This window comes from Lepisosteus platostomus, chromosome 3 (assembly GCF_059453375.1).
Source record: "Lepisosteus platostomus isolate fLepPlt1 chromosome 3, fLepPlt1.hap1, whole genome shotgun sequence".
In the NCBI taxonomy this organism is placed as follows: Eukaryota; Metazoa; Chordata; class Actinopteri; order Semionotiformes; family Lepisosteidae; genus Lepisosteus; species Lepisosteus platostomus.
Window position 1 is genome coordinate 11,931,441 of NC_142613.1, and position 18,277 is coordinate 11,949,717.

General features: G+C 42.1%; 1 protein-coding gene across 8 annotated transcripts in view; it reads left to right on the forward strand.

Annotated features, from left to right (window-relative positions):
- Positions 1-18,277, forward strand: part of flna (filamin A, alpha (actin binding protein 280)) — a 71,556-nt gene that overhangs the window by 40,199 nt on the left and 13,080 nt on the right. The window contains exons 12-35 of one of the 8 annotated variants that reach the window (XM_088627035.1): positions 125-261; positions 575-792; positions 1,214-1,327; positions 1,624-1,767; positions 3,594-3,717; positions 3,866-4,026; positions 4,428-4,518; positions 5,308-5,477; positions 5,724-5,841; positions 6,277-6,539; positions 7,059-7,377; positions 7,782-7,955; positions 8,132-8,294; positions 8,766-8,926; positions 9,229-9,396; positions 9,734-9,857; positions 10,338-10,494; positions 11,009-11,198; positions 11,875-11,898; positions 13,782-14,029; positions 14,603-14,689; positions 16,701-16,800; positions 17,284-17,424; positions 17,655-17,783. In XM_088627035.1, coding sequence (XP_088483161.1) covers positions 125-261; positions 575-792; positions 1,214-1,327; positions 1,624-1,767; positions 3,594-3,717; positions 3,866-4,026; positions 4,428-4,518; positions 5,308-5,477; positions 5,724-5,841; positions 6,277-6,539; positions 7,059-7,377; positions 7,782-7,955; positions 8,132-8,294; positions 8,766-8,926; positions 9,229-9,396; positions 9,734-9,857; positions 10,338-10,494; positions 11,009-11,198; positions 11,875-11,898; positions 13,782-14,029; positions 14,603-14,689; positions 16,701-16,800; positions 17,284-17,424; positions 17,655-17,783 — 3,725 coding nt within the window. The remainder of the gene's footprint in view (positions 1-124; positions 262-574; positions 793-1,213; positions 1,328-1,623; positions 1,768-3,593; positions 3,718-3,865; positions 4,027-4,427; positions 4,519-5,307; positions 5,478-5,723; positions 5,842-6,276; positions 6,540-7,058; positions 7,378-7,781; positions 7,956-8,131; positions 8,295-8,765; positions 8,927-9,228; positions 9,397-9,733; positions 9,858-10,337; positions 10,495-11,008; positions 11,199-11,874; positions 11,899-13,781; positions 14,030-14,602; positions 14,690-16,700; positions 16,801-17,283; positions 17,425-17,654; positions 17,784-18,277) is intronic. The other 7 variants (XM_088627036.1, XM_088627040.1, XM_088627037.1 and 4 more) reach the window with 7 other exon arrangements.

Here is an 18,277-nt window from a genome sequence, read left to right on the forward strand (position 1 = left end):
CGCCAGTTCTTGAATTCCTGTGAATTTTTAACTTGTCTCCAGTTGGTTAAATCTACAGGGTTGCTTTTACATTTTGCAGAGTCAAAACCAATTGCAAGTACTGACTTTTTTTTTTTTCCCTCAGCCCCTTCGAGGTAAAAATCGGCACCGAGGCGGGACCGCAGAAAGTGCGGGCATGGGGTCCAGGGCTGGAAGGCGGAGTCGTTGGGAGCTCAGCAGACTTTGTGGTGGAAGCAGTGGGAGATGATGTGGGAACATTGGGTGAGATCTTTGCGATATGACCTAGTTGCAGAGACTCCTCCTGTATTTTTCTTAAACCTGGTACTATTCTGTTTTTCCAACCTGAAGCTTACGGGAGCTAAATCCTATAAAGTCCTCTATTCCAAGACTCTGTCCCAAGAAAATGAGTGGGTGGGACACAGAATTGTTTAAACTGCAGACAGTCATATAGGCAAGCAGAAGACAAATGATGTCCTTTCATCCTTTTTATTCAGCTACTCTTGCATCTTGATAAGTTGTGTATTTTCCTCCTGTTGCATGTTTTTACTAATGGATCAGCATGCTTGTCCCTAAGCCCATTGTTGGCATCTCCCAGGCTTTTCAGTGGAAGGGCCCTCTCAGGCTAAGATCGAGTGCGATGACAAGGGTGATGGCTCCTGCGATGTCCGCTACTGGCCCACCGAGGCTGGGGAGTATGCAGTGCACGTCCTGTGCAATAACGAGGACATCCAGTACAGCCCCTTCATGGCCGAAATCAAGCCATCACCAGGGAAAGACTTCCACCCAGAAAAGGTAATGTTCTTCCATAATCTTAAAGCTCTACATCCAAGCTACCGTAGAAGGCCATGAGACTGGGACCAATCATTTTGAAATACCATTGGAAAGGGTAGAGTAGGTAGGTCCTAGAGTAGTGTAGTAGTAAACTCTCCAAGTATATCTTGCAGGCCTATTGGCATGATGTTGATGAAAATGTATTTACATTTACACATGAATTTGACAATAAAGAAGAATATTTCAGTGAGGTACAGCTCAGCAAGTAGTGACTGTTTGACCAGAATCAGTCTGGATTGGATTTAGATTCGGTTCCTCCTTTTAACCTGTATAACATGGAGAAATGCTGCTCGGTGGAGACTTGCGTGTGTTTCACACCCTGTGTAGAGGGATTTTGAAATGCTGATCTGACGGGTTTCTATGTGGGGTGCCTATACTACAGGTTAAGGCTTACGGCCCAGGACTGCAAAGCACTGGCTTGGCAATGAGCAAACCAGCCGAATTCACAGTTGATGCCAAGCAGGGAGGGAAGGCCCCACTGAAGATCCAGGCTCAGGTACAGTACACGCTTGACCGCACGGTGCTTCTGCAGAGCCAAGACCTTTGTAGCCTTGGCAGTTGGGGTGGGGGGGGAAACCAGATCTGATGTGATATTTTGGAAGTGCAGTTTTATTAAAGCATTTTACATTGTTTCAGTGAAGCATGGTGCAGATTTCTTGAAGGCCTAATTCTAGCAGCCTTCCAAGACTAAAAGAATGAGTTTCAACATTTATCTTGGCTCAACCACTTTCAGTTTTAACAATGTAAAGTAATCATGTCGGACACATCAGCCTTTTGCTCTGTTGCCTACAGGATGGTGATGGTAACCCTGTGGATGTCCAGGTGAAAGACAATGGCAATGGTACCTACAGCTGCTCCTACACCCCACGCAAACCCCTCAAACACACCGTCATGGTGTCCTGGGGTGGAGTCAACATTCCAGACAGTCCCTTCCGGGTCAGTATTTAACAAGCAGGGAAGAATTGTAACCAGGTATAAAAATGGAGTAACTGCATTTACAGCAATCCATGGAAGAACATTTTGTTTCTCTAGCGAATATGGATGCATTTTAAAGAAAAGTTAAACAATTCTTGGATCTGTGTTGGGGAAATACAAGGCTTAAGTTAAATATTGCAATGTGATTTTTAATTTGAGTTTACTTGCACATTTCTCTTGTCTTTGTGTTGACTAAATTGATCTATTTCGCTTTAGTTTTCTACCCTTGTGGAGGCCCTGTGCCACCCTGAAACTTGGTTTCAACAGTGTTGCTTCATTAAATCCTCATGGGTGTAAACTGTAATGTAGATGCTGGCCTGTCTGTTAACTTGCATGTTTTCAAGTAATACAAGGAGGTCAATTTTTTGGGGGAATACTGAAGGGAACCATAATCTTAGAGTACTTCATCTCTTAAACCCAGTTAAGAGCAGCATTCTTGAAGTGTATGATCCAATGGAATTTGTTTTCCAATATTATTGTCTGTAGTCAGGTGGTATTGGTTACCACATTTGAGAATTAATGTAAAGAGTTCCTTAGTCTCTTCAGCTATCTGAAATGAAATCTGCATTGCTTGGATCCTTTTCCCACTGTCCTGTCATGTTCACATTTAACAATTCTTTTCTATTGGCACGTGTCGTTATCCTCCTGTTAAAATAAAACACAGCCTCTGGTCAAATACCAAAAGTTCTAGAACATGCCATTGTTCATTTATTTGGGAATAAACTGTATGAGCAATTTTGGTCTAGGGATTGTGCATAGTAAAAAATAAGCTTTTTAAGGCGGCTAGTGACTGCTGGATGTTTGCCCATTCTTCTTATGGGCCTTAGTGTTGTCTTTGCTCTTGGCTTCACAATTTTGCAGAACAGATCTCTGAATTTATTTACACAAAGTCTGGTACTTAGTGCAACAGTCTTTTAAATCTGAACTCTGCTAACGTGGGAGTTGGTGCTGATGGCTCCTTTTTCAAGTCTGTAAATATGGTATCTATAGTTTTACTGTGGGTGGTCCTGGAATTCTTCCACATTCGGTTGAGGAATCCTGGTATCATGCTTGATCTGAATTTCTAATATGAAGCTCTCTTTCACATACCTCCCATTCAGGAGACAAGCAAATGTATATTATGCGGTGCTTGCTTGTGCATCTGTAGGGGTGCAAGAAGTCGCTAGTTAGTGTAATTCTGAAAGTTTAAGAAGGTCCTTAATCAAAATTGGCACTGTTGCATACATTGCTGGTACCCTTGTATTAATTCACTTCCTGCAGTTACCATTCTTTATATTTGAAGGTCAGAATGACCAGTTACAGAGAGGGCCAAACAGTTCTGCTACAGCATTATTGGTTACTTTTGAACATAAGGATAACTAACCCCAACTCTACAAATCACACTTAAGTTCTAAAAATACTGCATCTCAACTGCATGGATTTTGGTAAAAAGTCATTTATTACCCGTTTTAGCTTTCTTGGACAGGCTCCATGTGGAGTCAGACTAAAACTCAAAGTAGTACGGCTCTTTAGTAGAGCTTGAAAGGATTCACATCCAAGTACAGCAGCCAGCTGTTCATCCCCCGTTTTTCACTTTTTGGGCTCTGGTCTTTTTCCCCTCAAAATGAGGTGCTGCACACCAGGCACCAGACACTAAAGCAGATGCTTTAAAATTTTTGAAGCACCGTAAGGTATTGAGTGCTAGATGAAAGTTGGAATATGTACAGGAAGATCGTATGAACAGTTTGGCTTGAGTCTCTAGATTCTCTAGCCTCATCCCCCCCCCCTCCCCTCCCTCTTGTTTCTAGATGAGCATTGGTGCTGGCAGCCACCCGAATAAGGTCAAAGTGTCAGGACCTGGGGTGGCTAAGACTGGCCTGAAGGCTTTCGAGCCGACTTACTTCACTGTGGACTGCTCTGAGGCTGGCCAAGGTATTTATTGCTTTTGAAATCTGCAGGGAAATTTATAGCTAAAATGTTATCTTGGTCTATTCAAGTCAACTGTAAATTAACCTAAGCAGACAACTATCCATATGAATAAAATGAATTGATGAGTTGCTCTTGACATCTGTTGCTAAAGGGGACATCAGCATTGGAATCAAGTGTGCCCCTGGAGTGGTTGGTCCTGCAGAAGCGGATATTGATTTTGATATCATCCGCAACGACAATGACACCTTCACGGTCAAATACACCCCTCCTGGCGCTGGAAGCTACACCATAATGGTGCTCTTTGCTGATCAGGTAAGCACACAGTCTTAGAATATTTGTGGAATCTTCACAATTCAGTATTTTTTTTGTATATTTGAAGTTCAGTCAACTTTGTTCCAATGTATTAAGATTAATTTTATAGTAAATGGGTTTATTTTTGTGTTGAAACAAATCTGGGTAAAATGTTTATTTATCATGGCTGCTTTATTTGTTCTTTAGCATGTGATGAGCTCTTGCCTGAAAACAGCCGCAAGGCATGTCTTTTAGAAGTCTTCAGTGTCATTGTTTGCTACAGGCATTGTCATGGTCTCGTGTTTCATATTTATGCATTCGTGGCAAGGGAAAGTTTAGATATAACATTCCTGTTGCCTTAAAGTTCAAAGGGTGTTGGGTTACTGACCTAACAGTCCTGTTCTGGGTTTTTGTGTTTTCAGGCCATTCCAATGACTCCCTTCAGAATCAAAGTGGACCCATCCCATGATGCTAGCAAAGTCAAGGCAGAGGGGCCAGGGCTGAGCAGGAGTGGTAAGAACTTGGCCTGTGACTTTTGTAAAAGTCGTTCTGACCATTTCTAGAAATGGTTGAGTTGCTGTACATCACAGACTGCCCAGTGACACTAGTGTAGAGAGGGCTGTGGAAATACAGTATTTTAAACATCTCTTGGGAGCACAGGAAAAATGAGACATTGTATAAAACTAGTTTCAAAACTATTTAAGCTTTGTACTGTGCAGACTACTCATGTAATGGAAAGCCCTGGAACAAATGCAACGTGTATCGGTTGCTGTGTCTTCCTGATGCTGCATTGTATAGACCTTGGGACACGCACTGTGGCGAAGTGGGTAATATGCTGTCCAGTGTGTTGTAAACATCTGTGGAAAGCACCCGAGTAACAGTACAAAATAAAAGGCAAATTGACTTTCACAGAAAGATTTGGTTTCCTGACCCACAAAAGTCCAAAATTTTTAAATGAACAAAATCAAAACCGGTCAGTGCCAAGGTATAGTAAATTTATCACCATTACTGCAATAATAGTAGTACCAACTTTCACTAGGAAATGCTAATACTGTGGGAAAGTTCTTAAAGGTAGAACTACTGTCTGCAGTAGCATGTAAATCAGTCAGCTTTGTGCAGTTTTCTAAATGTACAGTCAAAGAGCTGATGCTACTACTCTCCTTACCAGATACCTACTCTTTATGTATTTTCAATATGTGTGTGTGTATATATATATTATATATGTATTGATTTATCAGATAGGCTGTCTCTCTAGGTCATGTTCAAGAGTGCACTGAATACAATCTTTTTTTTTTTTTTTAGGCATTGAGTGGAACAAGCCAACCCACTTCACTGTGAACACTAAAGGAGCAGGCAAAGCCAAGCTGGATGTGCAGTTCACTGGCCCAACCAAAGCCGATGCAGTGAAGGACTTTGATATTGTCAACAACCATGATAATACCTACACTGTCAAATACACTCCAGTACAGCAGGTATGAAAACCTGTTTGAGGGGCATCTGAAGAATTCTTCAAATACCATACTGTGAGGAATCCAGTAATTCATGGCAGCAATCACGATGTATAGATACAGCTGTATATGTGGTTGGGGCTAAATCTGACTTGAACTGCCATCTGTGGGACCTTACAACCCTCTTTACTGGCTTGATGTAAAAAATTGTATGTTCCTGAGAACCTTGTGTTAGTGACAAATGTGCAACTAAGTTTTTGGTCATTGCAGGGTAATATGGGAGTGAACGTCACGTATGGTGGAGACAGCATTCCCAAGAGTCCTTTCTCTGTTGGTGTGGCCCCGTCTCTTGACCTCAGCAAGATTAAAGTGTCTGGGCCAGGAGAGAGTAAGTATAGACATTTACATTCACGGGCATGCTTCTGCAAAATTTGAAGGGAGCCTATACAGATGTCCAGTGTTGGAATAGATAGTACAAGAAATGTAATTCATTAACCAGATTGATGTAAGGATCCAATTCTGTTGTATTTTCTCATCCTTCTGCATTTTACACTAGAAAACTTTACTATAACTGCTGTGTAGACTGTTGTACAGAGACACATACAACAAATGCCTTGAGGCATTTAGGCAGAATCAAGCTTTTGAAATCCCAGGCTGTAGGACGGTTGTCTTTTTTAGGTTGGGGCAATGTTTCCCCACTAACAGATGTCTAATCAGTTTTTAAACTGAGCTTTTTCTTCCCACTCTTTTTGGGATTGTTCAAGATTGGCCTGCAGGCCAAAAGTTTCTCCAAGTTCTCAACCCTGCTCCTCTTTGCTTCCAGAGATGACTGTTGGTAAGGATCAGGAGTTCACAGTGAAGTCCAAGGGGGCTGGTGGGCAAGGCAAAGTGGCAGCCAAGGTCACAGGTCCCTCTGGCAAGCCCGTTCCCTGCAAAGTGGAGCCTAGCCTGAGCCCAGAGACGAGCCAAGTGCGCTTCATCCCCAGGGAGCAGGGGCCCTATGAGGTGGAGCTGACCTACGATGGAGCTCCTATCCCTGGCAGCCCATTCCCGGTTGAGGCAGTGGCACCTGCAGATCCATCCAAGGTGAAGCTAGGGGCTCGAACTTGAGCACCCAAGAGAAATTGTTTAGTACCTAAAGATTTAAAGGCAAGTTACACATAGAAATGTGGATTAGTCTGGAGATGGTATTTGCATGCCCTGTGTCCAACTTTTGCTTCAGGTAAGGTACCATCTGGTTTACGCAGTGTTCTTTTAAGCGTAGTTTCTTAAAAGAAAACAGGATGTGGACTTCAGCTTCAAATTAGACCTAAGGTTAAGCTCCTCATTGATATCGCACATTAGGTGATTGCTGTAAAGTGCTTAGCAGGATTAACTTGATCAGAGTCCTAGGCAATAAACAAGTTTAGGATTTGCATTATTTAAAAACATTAAATTCTGGAATTTAGGTTCCTAATGATTTAATTTGAAAATATTAAGGTCAGTAGAAAGTTACTAAATCTTCCTGGGATGGTGTTGATGCAATATGCCGCTGTTGCATGATGTTATCGGTACACTCCTGGAACATGCCCGAGAGTGACAGTACCTCATTCTTACTCCTTTCAGGTACGGTGCTCAGGCCCTGGCTTGGAACGAGCCAAAGTTGGGGAGACGGGGAAGTTCAATGTGGATTGTACCAACGCTGGCCCAGCCGAATTGACAATCGAGATCATCTCCGACAACGGTACAGAGGCTGAGGTGCACATCCAGGACAATGGAGATGGCACCTACACAATCACTTACATCCCCCTCTACCCTGGTGTCTACACTATCACTATTCGCTATGGAGGCCAGGATGTGCCCAACTTCCCCGCCAGACTCACGGTGGAGCCTGCTGTGGACTCCACCGGTGTCAAAGTGTTTGGCCCTGGAGTTGGGAACAAAGGTGGGTGTTCGTTTAAAACTCCTTTAATTTTAGAATTCCTCTTTCAGGTGATCTCCAGATGTCGCACTCAAAAGCTTAAGCCTCATCCTCTACTTTTAAAACTCTTCAAAGGCACCTGTTGCTGTTCTTAAATTTTTTAAAAATTGATTCCTTCAGGATGTCAATCCAAGTATTTTCCTGTCACATTGCAAAATACTTCTTAGCTGCCTATTAAGTAGATGGCAATGGGGACTCAAATCACTATCCTGGTAATTTGTATTTACCAGGATGAACTTGGTAATCTTGAGCAGACTACCCAATGAAACATCACTCTTAAGGTTATATACTTTTATTTTGGAGTGTATTAAAGATGCAATGCTCTCAAAATTGAGGAGTGCTTCATGGTTACACTTTTCGCTCTCTAGGCGTTTTCCGTGAAGCTACCACTGATTTCACAGTGGACGCCCGTGCCTTAACCAAAAGTGGTGGCAACCATATCAAGACCCGAATCAACAACCCATCAGGCAACCGCACGGATGCCCTGATCCGGGACCTTGGGGATGGCACCTACCAGGTGGAATACACACCTTATGAAGAAGGTATCTTAAATGTGTTAAAATAGACTTGGAGCATGGTACCAATGCTGTTGTGATGTAAATTTTTAACAATGGTTAATTTAAATGAGATAAACCACAAATTCAACATTTTCTACAAGTATTTCCCCATCTGTTAGTAATCTTAACTGTCATAATGGTGCATCTCCAATGTTTTTAAGGTGTTCATAATGTGGAAGTGTGTTATGATGATGCCCCAGTGCCCAACAGCCCATTCCGCGTGCCTGTAACAGAGGGCTGTGACCCTGCCAGGGTGAGAGTTCATGGACCAGGGCTGCAGAGTGGCATCACCAATAAACCAAACAAATTTACTGTTGAGACTCGGTAGGTTTCATGGAAAATCAGAATACATGCTTTGTCAGTTTCTGCTCTGTATGTTTTTTTTTAAATTGGAAACATTCTTTAACTTTCCCCCCTCACATTCCTGTTGTCTTTTTGAACTATAATTCATTCACATCTAGGGACTTGTTTCCAAAGATCTTTTGTTCCATTTAGTAATGCAGAATCATCCTGTTGCTGACACCTGAATAGCAATTTCTGTGCTCTGGTTGCCAGATCACTTGAGGTACTGTCTACCTTATAATGCCTTGAACTCAAACAGAATGCATTTGAGCTGATGCTGTCTGTATATACATTTTGAATATACAATACCATTTAATTTAATTTAAATCTTTTAGTGGAATAACTAAATGGTAAGTAAAAGTTTCTATGCAGAAAATGCTCACTGGACTTCAGATGTGTAGGTCACCAAAATGAGCAGAGTGCCTAATTCTTGCAATGTCTTGTGTACCCTAGTGGTGCTGGCACAGGTGGTCTGGGTCTGGCAGTGGAGGGTCCATCAGAAGCCAAGATGTCCTGTACAGACAACAAGGATGGCAGCTGTTCTGTTGAATATGTGCCATATGAACCTGGCACCTACAACCTCAACATAACCTATGGTGGACAGCCTGTGAAGGGTAAGCAAAGTGCTTGCACACCAAAAATGAGACTTGGCAAACTTAAACAAGTAAATCAAAAGATGTGCATTTAAAATGACCAGTCGTTGCTTTGTTGCGGCTTAGATTCGAGAAAATACTTTCAAACCTAAATAAGATGTTGATGTTTGGGGGGGGGAGAACTGATCCATTCAGTTTGAAGCTTGATTTGTTTTCTGCTCTCCTGAGAGAAATCGGGTTTATTTATAACTGAATGCTGCTTGTGGAGTCTCCTGTCAAAATTTATAATGCATGTTTTGAACCTGACACTTCCTCTCCTGCAGGAAGTCCATTCTCTGTGCCCGTTCATGATGTGGTGGATGCTTCAAAGGTGAAGTGCCTGGGACAGGGTCTGGGCAACAATGTGCGTGCCAACATACCCCAGAGCTTCACAGTGGACACCAGCAAGGCAGGGGTGGCACCTCTCCAAGTGCGGGTACAAGGACCCAAAGGTAGTCTTAGCTTGATGTCCTTGAAGAACCCCATCATTTTGAACCTCTGGTTACCCTGCTTTTCTTGAACTGCAGTCATTTATGCACTTCCTCCTTTTGATGATTACAGGAGAATAAGTTATTTCACAGCCTCAGAACCATTTTTATAGTTTAATGTGTTTGAGAGAGGCACCTGGGTGCTTTTAAGAAAACTAAAACTAATTGTTTCTATATTTCAACCAAAGAAACGTTGGAACAAAAACCAGTGACGGAACGTCCTGCAGGAATGTGTAGGGAAATCTGAAACATACTTCCATTAACAATCGTTTTCTAACTTTTGATCTTTTGTGTCCATTAGGTATTGTGGAACCAGTGGAGGTGGTGGATAATGGAGACAAAACTCACACTGTCAGTTATGTGCCAACGAGAGAAGGACCATACTCGGTCAGCGTGTTGTATGCAGATGAGGAAATTCCACGCAGGTAACCAAATATGAAACCTTCCTGAGCTTGAAATGATCCGGGTTTTAAAACATTACATGAAGATAAATATTTTTATTAATGGAGTTAACAGGTTTTGCCCTGAGTAGACCTGAAAACTATGGGAAAGGCTTCCTTTAATTTTAAAATGGCCAGCTTATACAGTACTCATGAACCCTGAGTCTTCTATAGTTGCTGCATTAAAAAAATGGAGTTTAACTCTATTGTCCAAGTAAGCTGCAGGGTTCAATTGTTTTAGGAAATGTTTAGGTTATAAGTTATTTTAGGATGTAATGATTGTGTGTATTTAACCAGAGCTTTGTGGGTTCAGATTCCCAATAGGGTTCTGCTGTTGTATCCTATTCCAGAGTGCTTTTTGCATAGCTCCAGTAAAATACCTTATTTAATGCTTACATGTTTAAGTTGGCAAATTTAATGCGAGATCTGTCTCGAATCTAATTTCTTTCTGTGCTTGCACATCAGTCCGTTTAAGGTCAAAGTGTTGCCTACTCATGATGCCAGCAAAGTGAAGGCAAGCGGGCCTGGGCTCAACACCACAGGCGTGCCTGCCAGTCTGCCTGTGGAGTTCACCATTGATGCCAAGGATGCAGGGGAGGGGCTGCTAGCAGTGCAGATCACGGTAAAGTGCAGTGGTTTCGGACAGACCAGTCAGGACTTTGCTTGTTGCACTTCATTTATAACAGGGCCACTGTCGGAAAGAAGACGGATCTAGTGTTTTTTCTTCCTCCTTGAAACGGGTCATTTTGAATACCTATTCTGTATAAAGCACTATTACTTTTTATTGTAGGCTGGGGAACAAGCCATTTTCAATAGTGACTGAAGTATAAATTTAAACTAGCAGTACTGTATTACTATCATAAAATTTGACTTGTCCAGTTTTCTGCTTTTCTAACAGGCTTGAAAAACCATTATAACAAGGGCTCAAGGTATATTTACCATACTTGGAGGATTTAGAATTACTTTCAGAATGGTTTTGCACAAAGTTGCTAAAGCCCTTTTCCCTAATAGGCCGAACCTTGCTTTTAAATGAAAGCAAACCACTGAATGATCGATTTAGCTATGAATTCCCAAAGCCTTTACTTGAAAGGGCCTCATTCTGATGGCTTACCTTTGTGTTCCCCTTTTGTGTATAGGACCCAGAAGGAAAACCCAAGAAAGCCAACATCCGGGACAACCAGGATGGGACCTATTTGGTGTCTTATGTCCCAGACATGACAGGACGCTACACTATCCTAATCAAATACGGAGGGGATGACATCCCATACTCTCCCTACCGAATCCGTGCTCTGCCAACTGGAGATGCCAGCAAGTGCACTGTCACAGGTACCCCTGAACTTCTCGCTTGTATAGCAGATAGACTGCTGCAGAAACCAGAATCTTCAACCCTTCAGATTTGGGAAGGTTATTTTGATTTTATAAACGGCATAGGATTATTAATATACTTCCATGATTTCAATTAAATAAGTCATTCTAGAAGTCAACTGGCACTTAAAGTTCTGGGTGCAAGTTATACATAGTCACCATGTTGTCAGGGACAAGAAGTAAAGTGATCTGAGATCCTTTGGGAAGTGAAGTACTGTGCAAATGCAAGTAATTATTAAAATGTGACTGTGCAAGAGAACCAATGTCATGAAGAGCCGAAGATGGAAGCTGGATCTTAACAAGTTTTTGTTTTTTAGGGTTATACTGTACCCCATGAGTTCTTAAAAAAAAAAAATAAGCTCCTGTCAGACATTGTAATCGGTGTGCAAAATGGCGCTAAAGCAACCCCCTCCTGCCCCTCACAAAGGGTCACCTGATTTTTCACGCTTTCACCAACACCCCAACACAATCTACTTCATTCTGCTGCTCACATTTAAATCACAATGTTTTTTTTATAATCATCTTTTGTTTTCGAGCACACTTTGTTGCTTTTTTTTTTGTTCCTGTTGCCATTTTTTTCCCCAAAATTTTTTGATCTCACCTGTATCTTTCTTTGCTCTCTGCTTCTCACCTTCAGTCTCAATTGGAGGTCATGGGTTGGGTAAGCGCTTTGTAATTTTTTTGCATGAACACTGGCATTGGTATCCTACAATAATGCTATTAACCTGCAGCTTGCGGTATTTTTGCCTTTCTGCTTTTGGTATATTCCCAAATCCTGTCCTATATACTGACTATATCGGGGGGTGATTAAATTCTAAGGAATGTCTATTACTGTCTAGCAGATTTTAATAGGGATTAGAAAATGGTGTGGAAGCTTCCCTAGTAAAGAGTATTTACTTTAAAGGTTGGTCATGGTGCAAGAGTTCCATGTTCTTGGGTTTTTTGGAAGATGAATCTTGTTAAACCAAGAGCTATGGCTAATGGGGGGGGAATAAGAAGTCAGCTAAGCCAAGATTGAGGAAAAAGTACATTGGCACGCAGTTGGTTTTGACATGATTCTGCAGGGTCCCAATGTTGGGTTCTTGATGGGTGATGGTTTAGAGTGGTGTTGTCCTGGGGTCTTTCGTTTAAGAGGCTGCACTTTATCCTTCTGTGAGAAGCATGTTTGCATCCAGACTAACTCCCCAGTGGTTTGGGTTTTCTCGGTAAATCTTTACAAAGACTCAGTTTAGGGCTCAGATAATTGGAGGGAAGAATGTCAGAATCTGTGGTTGGAGGTGAAGGACTGTAAGAATGAGAATGTGATCTAGTGCCAGGTGGGTAACTGGCTCTTCCACTACAGGTATTTGGCACAGATAACTCATTAAATCAAACAAGCTTGTTCTGCCCATCCATCAATGGAGTGCCTTTGAAGGAGTGAAGAATTGACTGAGTAAGATGGAGAAGCACTTTTGTCCTGGGAAGCTACTGTGTTCTGACTTGACTTCTAACTGAACGCTTGGTCACCTTGGTTATTTTCTGGATATCTACTGGTTGGCTTATCAGAAATCAATCTAAAACCAGCATGGTTTCATTTCTCTTAGATAGGGTTGCAGCATCAAGTTTTAGAAAAGAGCTGTTATGCGAGTTACTGCAGGATTTAGGCAATTCAACCTTAATGGGAATAGTTTAGGTTCTATTCAAGGTTGAGGTTTTAGAGGACTTGGAGTTTCTCTCCTTGGGTTCTGGCTGTGTAACAGCTTTACCAAGTTCCATTCCTTGAATGTGGCACCTAATACTCCTCTAACTTGGTAGCATGGCTCTGGAATGCGCTTTCCCATTTGCTGATGGAAATTAGCCTGTATATAGTTATTGGTAACAACAGAACTAGTTGGTTCCCAGTATTCAGGAATCTGGAGAAACAAGAAAGGAGGCAGGAAACCAGAAATGTAGTTTGGGCTTATCAAAGTAGTCCAGATGCAAAGCGGACAAGCCAAAAATATGAATTTTAGTTGGAGATTCAACGGAAACTTATCCCCTATAACAACCATTGGTTCTTTCGACTGGGCTCGTGACATCATTGCTTTAATTTTCTATGCAGACCTTGCATGTGAGTGGAATTGTTCTTCGCCTTCAACGTAGTAATATTAAAGGGATTTCCATTTTTAGTTGAGTCAGGATATAGTTATGCATCAAGGGGCACAGTGCAACTCACCTAATGCCTGTATTGCACTAATCAAAACCTTGAAAAGGTGTTGCTAACAAAAGTTGGGATAATTAATGGAACACGTAGAAAAAGGGGCTAGGAAATAAATCTAAAATTAATGGAATCTAAAATCTACATTTTAGTTCCCTTGAAGTCATCAGAGCAATTGAAGAAAACTGCTTGCAATGCAAATAGCATGTTGGTTTCTCCAGTTTCATGAATGTTGTGGTACATTTTGGAGTCTTGGTTGAAGCATGGTATGCAATGGGACAGATTTGTTGGAGGAAGGGATAGTTGGGCACCCATGTGATTGGGGGAGGGATTTTGATCACCCCTTTTCCTTATGACATTGGGCACAGGTGCTGGAGTGGGCCCCACCATCCAGATAGGAGAAGAGACGGTTATCACAGTGGACGCCAAAGCAGCTGGCAAGGGCAAGGTGACCTGTACTGTGTGCACCCCTGATGGCACGGAGGTGGACGTGGATGTTGTCGAGAACGAGGACGGCACCTTTGACATCTTCTATACTGCCCCACAGCCTGGCAAATATGTCATATGTGTGCGGTTTGGAGGGGAGCACATCCCCAACAGCCCCTTCCAGGTCACTGTAAGTAACACTTCTATGTACTGGGTTTTTCCTTGCATCACTAGTTTAAGTGCATCGGTTTTACTACTGACCGAGATAGGGAGGGTGGGGCTTTGTGCTCTTAAAAGCAATTATATTGATAGTTAGTCAGACATTGCTATGTTCAACAAAAACAATCTGAATCAATTTGGAGATCAAGAATCTTGGTCTTACCTTAAATGAGTGGAGTAACTGAACAAATTTCTACTTGGGTTTCCAGTTCTTGAATCTTCCAAGCTTATAGTTTGATGAATGCATGATAAAGTCCACGTGACAAGATTTGTTGCAATACTAATTTGAATTTGAGCCCCTTAATATTCTTCTGTAGTCTGCAGTTTTATGTACCATTTTATGGGTGGTGTTGAGGTTGATGTTTAGTGTGGACAGTGGAAGATTTTCTGTCTTTGTCCTGCTGTATCCTCATTCTTTAACAGCTGCCATATTTGAAGAAGGCCAAGGTCTGACTCTGAAGGCAGTTTTCCCTCATGTTCACTGACATGTCCACCTTCTCTTCCCCCAAACCTCTCTTCCCTCCCTCTTCCTTTGGATTTCTAGGCCCTGGATGGCGCACCCACTGAACAGATGCTACAGCAGACTCAAGTGCCCCAGTATGCCTACGCGCCCGGTGTAGGGCAACCTTGGGTACAAACCATTACCCTTTTTTTGGTCTTCTGGAAACCTGTCTCCTTGTGACTTCTGTCTTCATTTCAGTGGGCTGTAGCGTTTTTGTCTACAGAGGATTCTTATCTCTTTATTGAATTATTTTATTTCAGATAGTGGTTCTGCTGGGGTTATCTGTTTTATTTACTTTAAGAGTCAGTTTTGGGCACTCCCACGTAGCTTCGCCAGTAGAGGTGTTCAGATGGAGTGCAGATCCAGCCTTGTAGGACAAATCCCCAATTTTTGTGAGTGAGCTGGAATGTTTGCCAATATCCAATAAAGCAGTGTTAGAAAGGGAAGAAAAGACTTGGTTGAGTTAAGGGCACTTGGATTGGGATTACATTATGCAATATAAATGGAAGTGTAAGAACTTGTACTTTCTCCTTTTACATGGGTCAGTTACTTAACTTACCCATGAAATGGAGTGGATTCAGAAATTCAAATCTTGTGACCAGGTTAATGCCAATTTTATATCACATCCAAGAGCTCTCAAATATTAAACTTATTCCAGCTGTCCTGAATGGAAGTGGAAAGCCTTCATTTGAAGGTGTGGGGAAGGTAGACTCCACTGCCTTCAGTCATGGACCTTTTTATAGATCCTAATCGTATTTTTTTTTTAGCAAGCCTACTTAAATGACAGTGGGAGAATCCCTCTTTGTGTTGGGCTTGTATGCATTCTAAATTACTAGCTCCTCGCTGCATAACTTAGGGTTAAAGTTTATAAGATGTTAATCGGTCCTTTAGCAGGCCGGCTCCATGTAAGTGATTAGCAGCTTGGGGCACAAAGCAGGATTTCACCCTGGATGGGCTGCCAATTTATCTTGGTGTGCATGCACACTTGAAGATGAGACGCCAGTGTATTTGGTAGCGCACACAAATCCCACGCTGACCTGGGAGACCTGGACTGAGAGAGCTGCACTTTACTCGCCTTCTGCAAACCTTAGGAAGATTTTTTTCATGTATTTGCTATGAAAGTAGACTTTCACCAGGCTGTGTTTTCCTGTTTTTACTGCTTTGTTTTGACTAACCCAGTTCTTGGACTCATGTGTATGAAGATACTGACATGGTTAATGTCTTGATTTCCTCCCCAGTCTTTTAAAGCCATCCTGTTTTTTTGCCATCTGTTTTGTTGCATTCATTTCACCATTAATGATCATGCTCTATCCTTCAAGGGGAGCTAATGGGGCTGTTTAACTTGTTCCTTCTTCACCAGCCTTCTTGTTCCATTCCTGCTTCTCCAGGAGTCTTCATTTCAGATTGTGTGGTGGCTATGTCCAGTCAATTACTCTGGGAAAGTGATCTGTGCGTCAATGTTTTTGTTTTCAGCTTTTATGTGTGGGTCTGTTACCTCGGCCATTTCATGCTTTTATTTACTTCCCATTTCTTTCCAGCCGTCTTTCCAAGCATTGTGAGTGTAACGTGGTGATGTTAACCATTTGTGGAGTCTGTGCTTCAGACAGCAGCAGGGGTCTGGCTTTAAGGTGGCTAGTTTGAAAATGTTTGAGTTCATGATGACTCAGTGCTCTAGGTTACAGAAGAACAAGTAGAGGTTATATTTTTTTTGGTAGGGTATTAACCTCTACTTCCTAATGTATATAGAAGGTTCTATGTTGTGCCACGTATTTTATCTGGATTTGGTCAGATGTTGGGAACATCTGGTTTCTCTTTGTGCACAATCTACAAGTAAAATCTGTTTGGAAGACCCAGCTTAATCTTTCCTATCAAAGTTGAAATGCAATGGCAAAGCTATATAACACTTGGAATTTAATCAAGGAATGCTGCTGGCAGGGATCATTAATCACTTGTTGGTTGAGCTCTGCAGAATCTTTATACACTACAAATGTTAGATGGTCTAGTTTGAATTTGAATTTAGTAAAGTTTGCCAAATATCCACCTTTTCTCACGCAATGTGCTGCTGACTGAAGTGTCCAACAATTTGTGCTGTCTGTTCACTTGACTTCTCAGTAAAAGTTTAAACTTCCCCACCATTTAGGCTACTGACCGCCCAGTGGGCATGAATGGGCTTGATGTGGCTGGACTGCGGCCTTTTGACCTAGTCATTCCTTTCACCATCAAAAAGGGAGAGATCACAGGTAAGTTCTGCACTTGCACCTTAATGGTTATTTGGATTTGTCACCCTTCTGCATAAAGATGGATCTGTCCATAGCCTAGTACAGCATGTAAGGCCTGATTCACAGGTCTGTGAGAATAGTGATGTTTATACCTTGGGAATGGATAATCCAGCTGGTTTGACAGGGCTCTTTTTAAATCATTCCAAACAAATTCCCTGAGGTTTTGTATCCCTAGCTTGTTTATTTTTTGGAAGGTTAGTTGTTATATGGCTGAGGACTTTCCATCTGTTACATTTTTGCTTTGTATTTCATCTGTATATGCACAAAGCATATGTCAAATATGAAATGGGCAAATTCTTACTATAGTGTTTCAATCTAGAACCCGATCTTCTGTACATACACCCTTTCTTTGTCAGCTGAGGCTTGCTTGCTGGAAGTTAGGTAGGGTGATAACTGATCACTGTAATGCTGAATTACAATAAGGATTTTTTCTCCTTTTTGTAGGTGATGTGCGGATGCCATCAGGCAAGATTGCCAAGCCTGATATTACTGACAATAAGGATGGTACTGTGACTGTCAAATATGCACCCACTGAGGCTGGCCTACATGAGATGGACATCAAATATGATGGCATCCACATTCCAGGTACTATTGCACCCAATAACATTTGGCCATGTTGGAGGACTTATTTTGCCAATATCTTTTTGGCCAGTTTGAAAGCCTTTTATTACTTGGATTTAAGTTGTCTTGGCTTTAGATTTTCTGTAACTCAACCTATTGGTTTTGAAGCATTTTCTTGAAATGTAGGAATGATTGAAATATCATGAGGGTCCAGAGAAGCTGTTTTTTCCAATGCATTTCTCTTGTGTGTACAGGTAGCCCACTCCAGTTCTATGTGGACTATGTGAACAGTGGGCATGTGACTGCATATGGACCTGGTCTGATCCATGGCATGGTCAACAAACCAGCAATCTTCACTGTCAACACGAAAGATGCTGGAGAAGGTAATTACCCCCTTTCTCCAGTCTTACCTCTGAGGGAACTGATCCTTTTGTGTGACAGCCCTGATTAGCATGGGACATTTATCCTATCTACAGGGATTATCTGACAGTAAATCCCCTAGATGCTAGTCCATTGCATGTTAACCTCACCATGAATAGCGATACCCATTTAAGCATCTAGGTTAAATGGAGCAATAGGAGTAAATTAATAAGAGTAATAGTACATGTTTTGCTTCTTGGCCAGCAGCCATATCACCCTGCAACTCACAACTGGTAACGCACTGAAGCTAAGCACGTGTGAGCCTGGTCAGTACCTGGATGGGAGACCTCCTGGGAAAAACTAAGGTTGCTGCTGGAAGAGGTGTTAGTGGGGCCAGCAGGGGGCGCTCACCCTGCGGTCCATGTGGGTCCTAATGCCCCAGTATAGTGACGGGGACGCTATACTGTAAACAGGCGCCGTCCTTCGGATGAGACGTTAAACTGAGGTCCTGACTCTG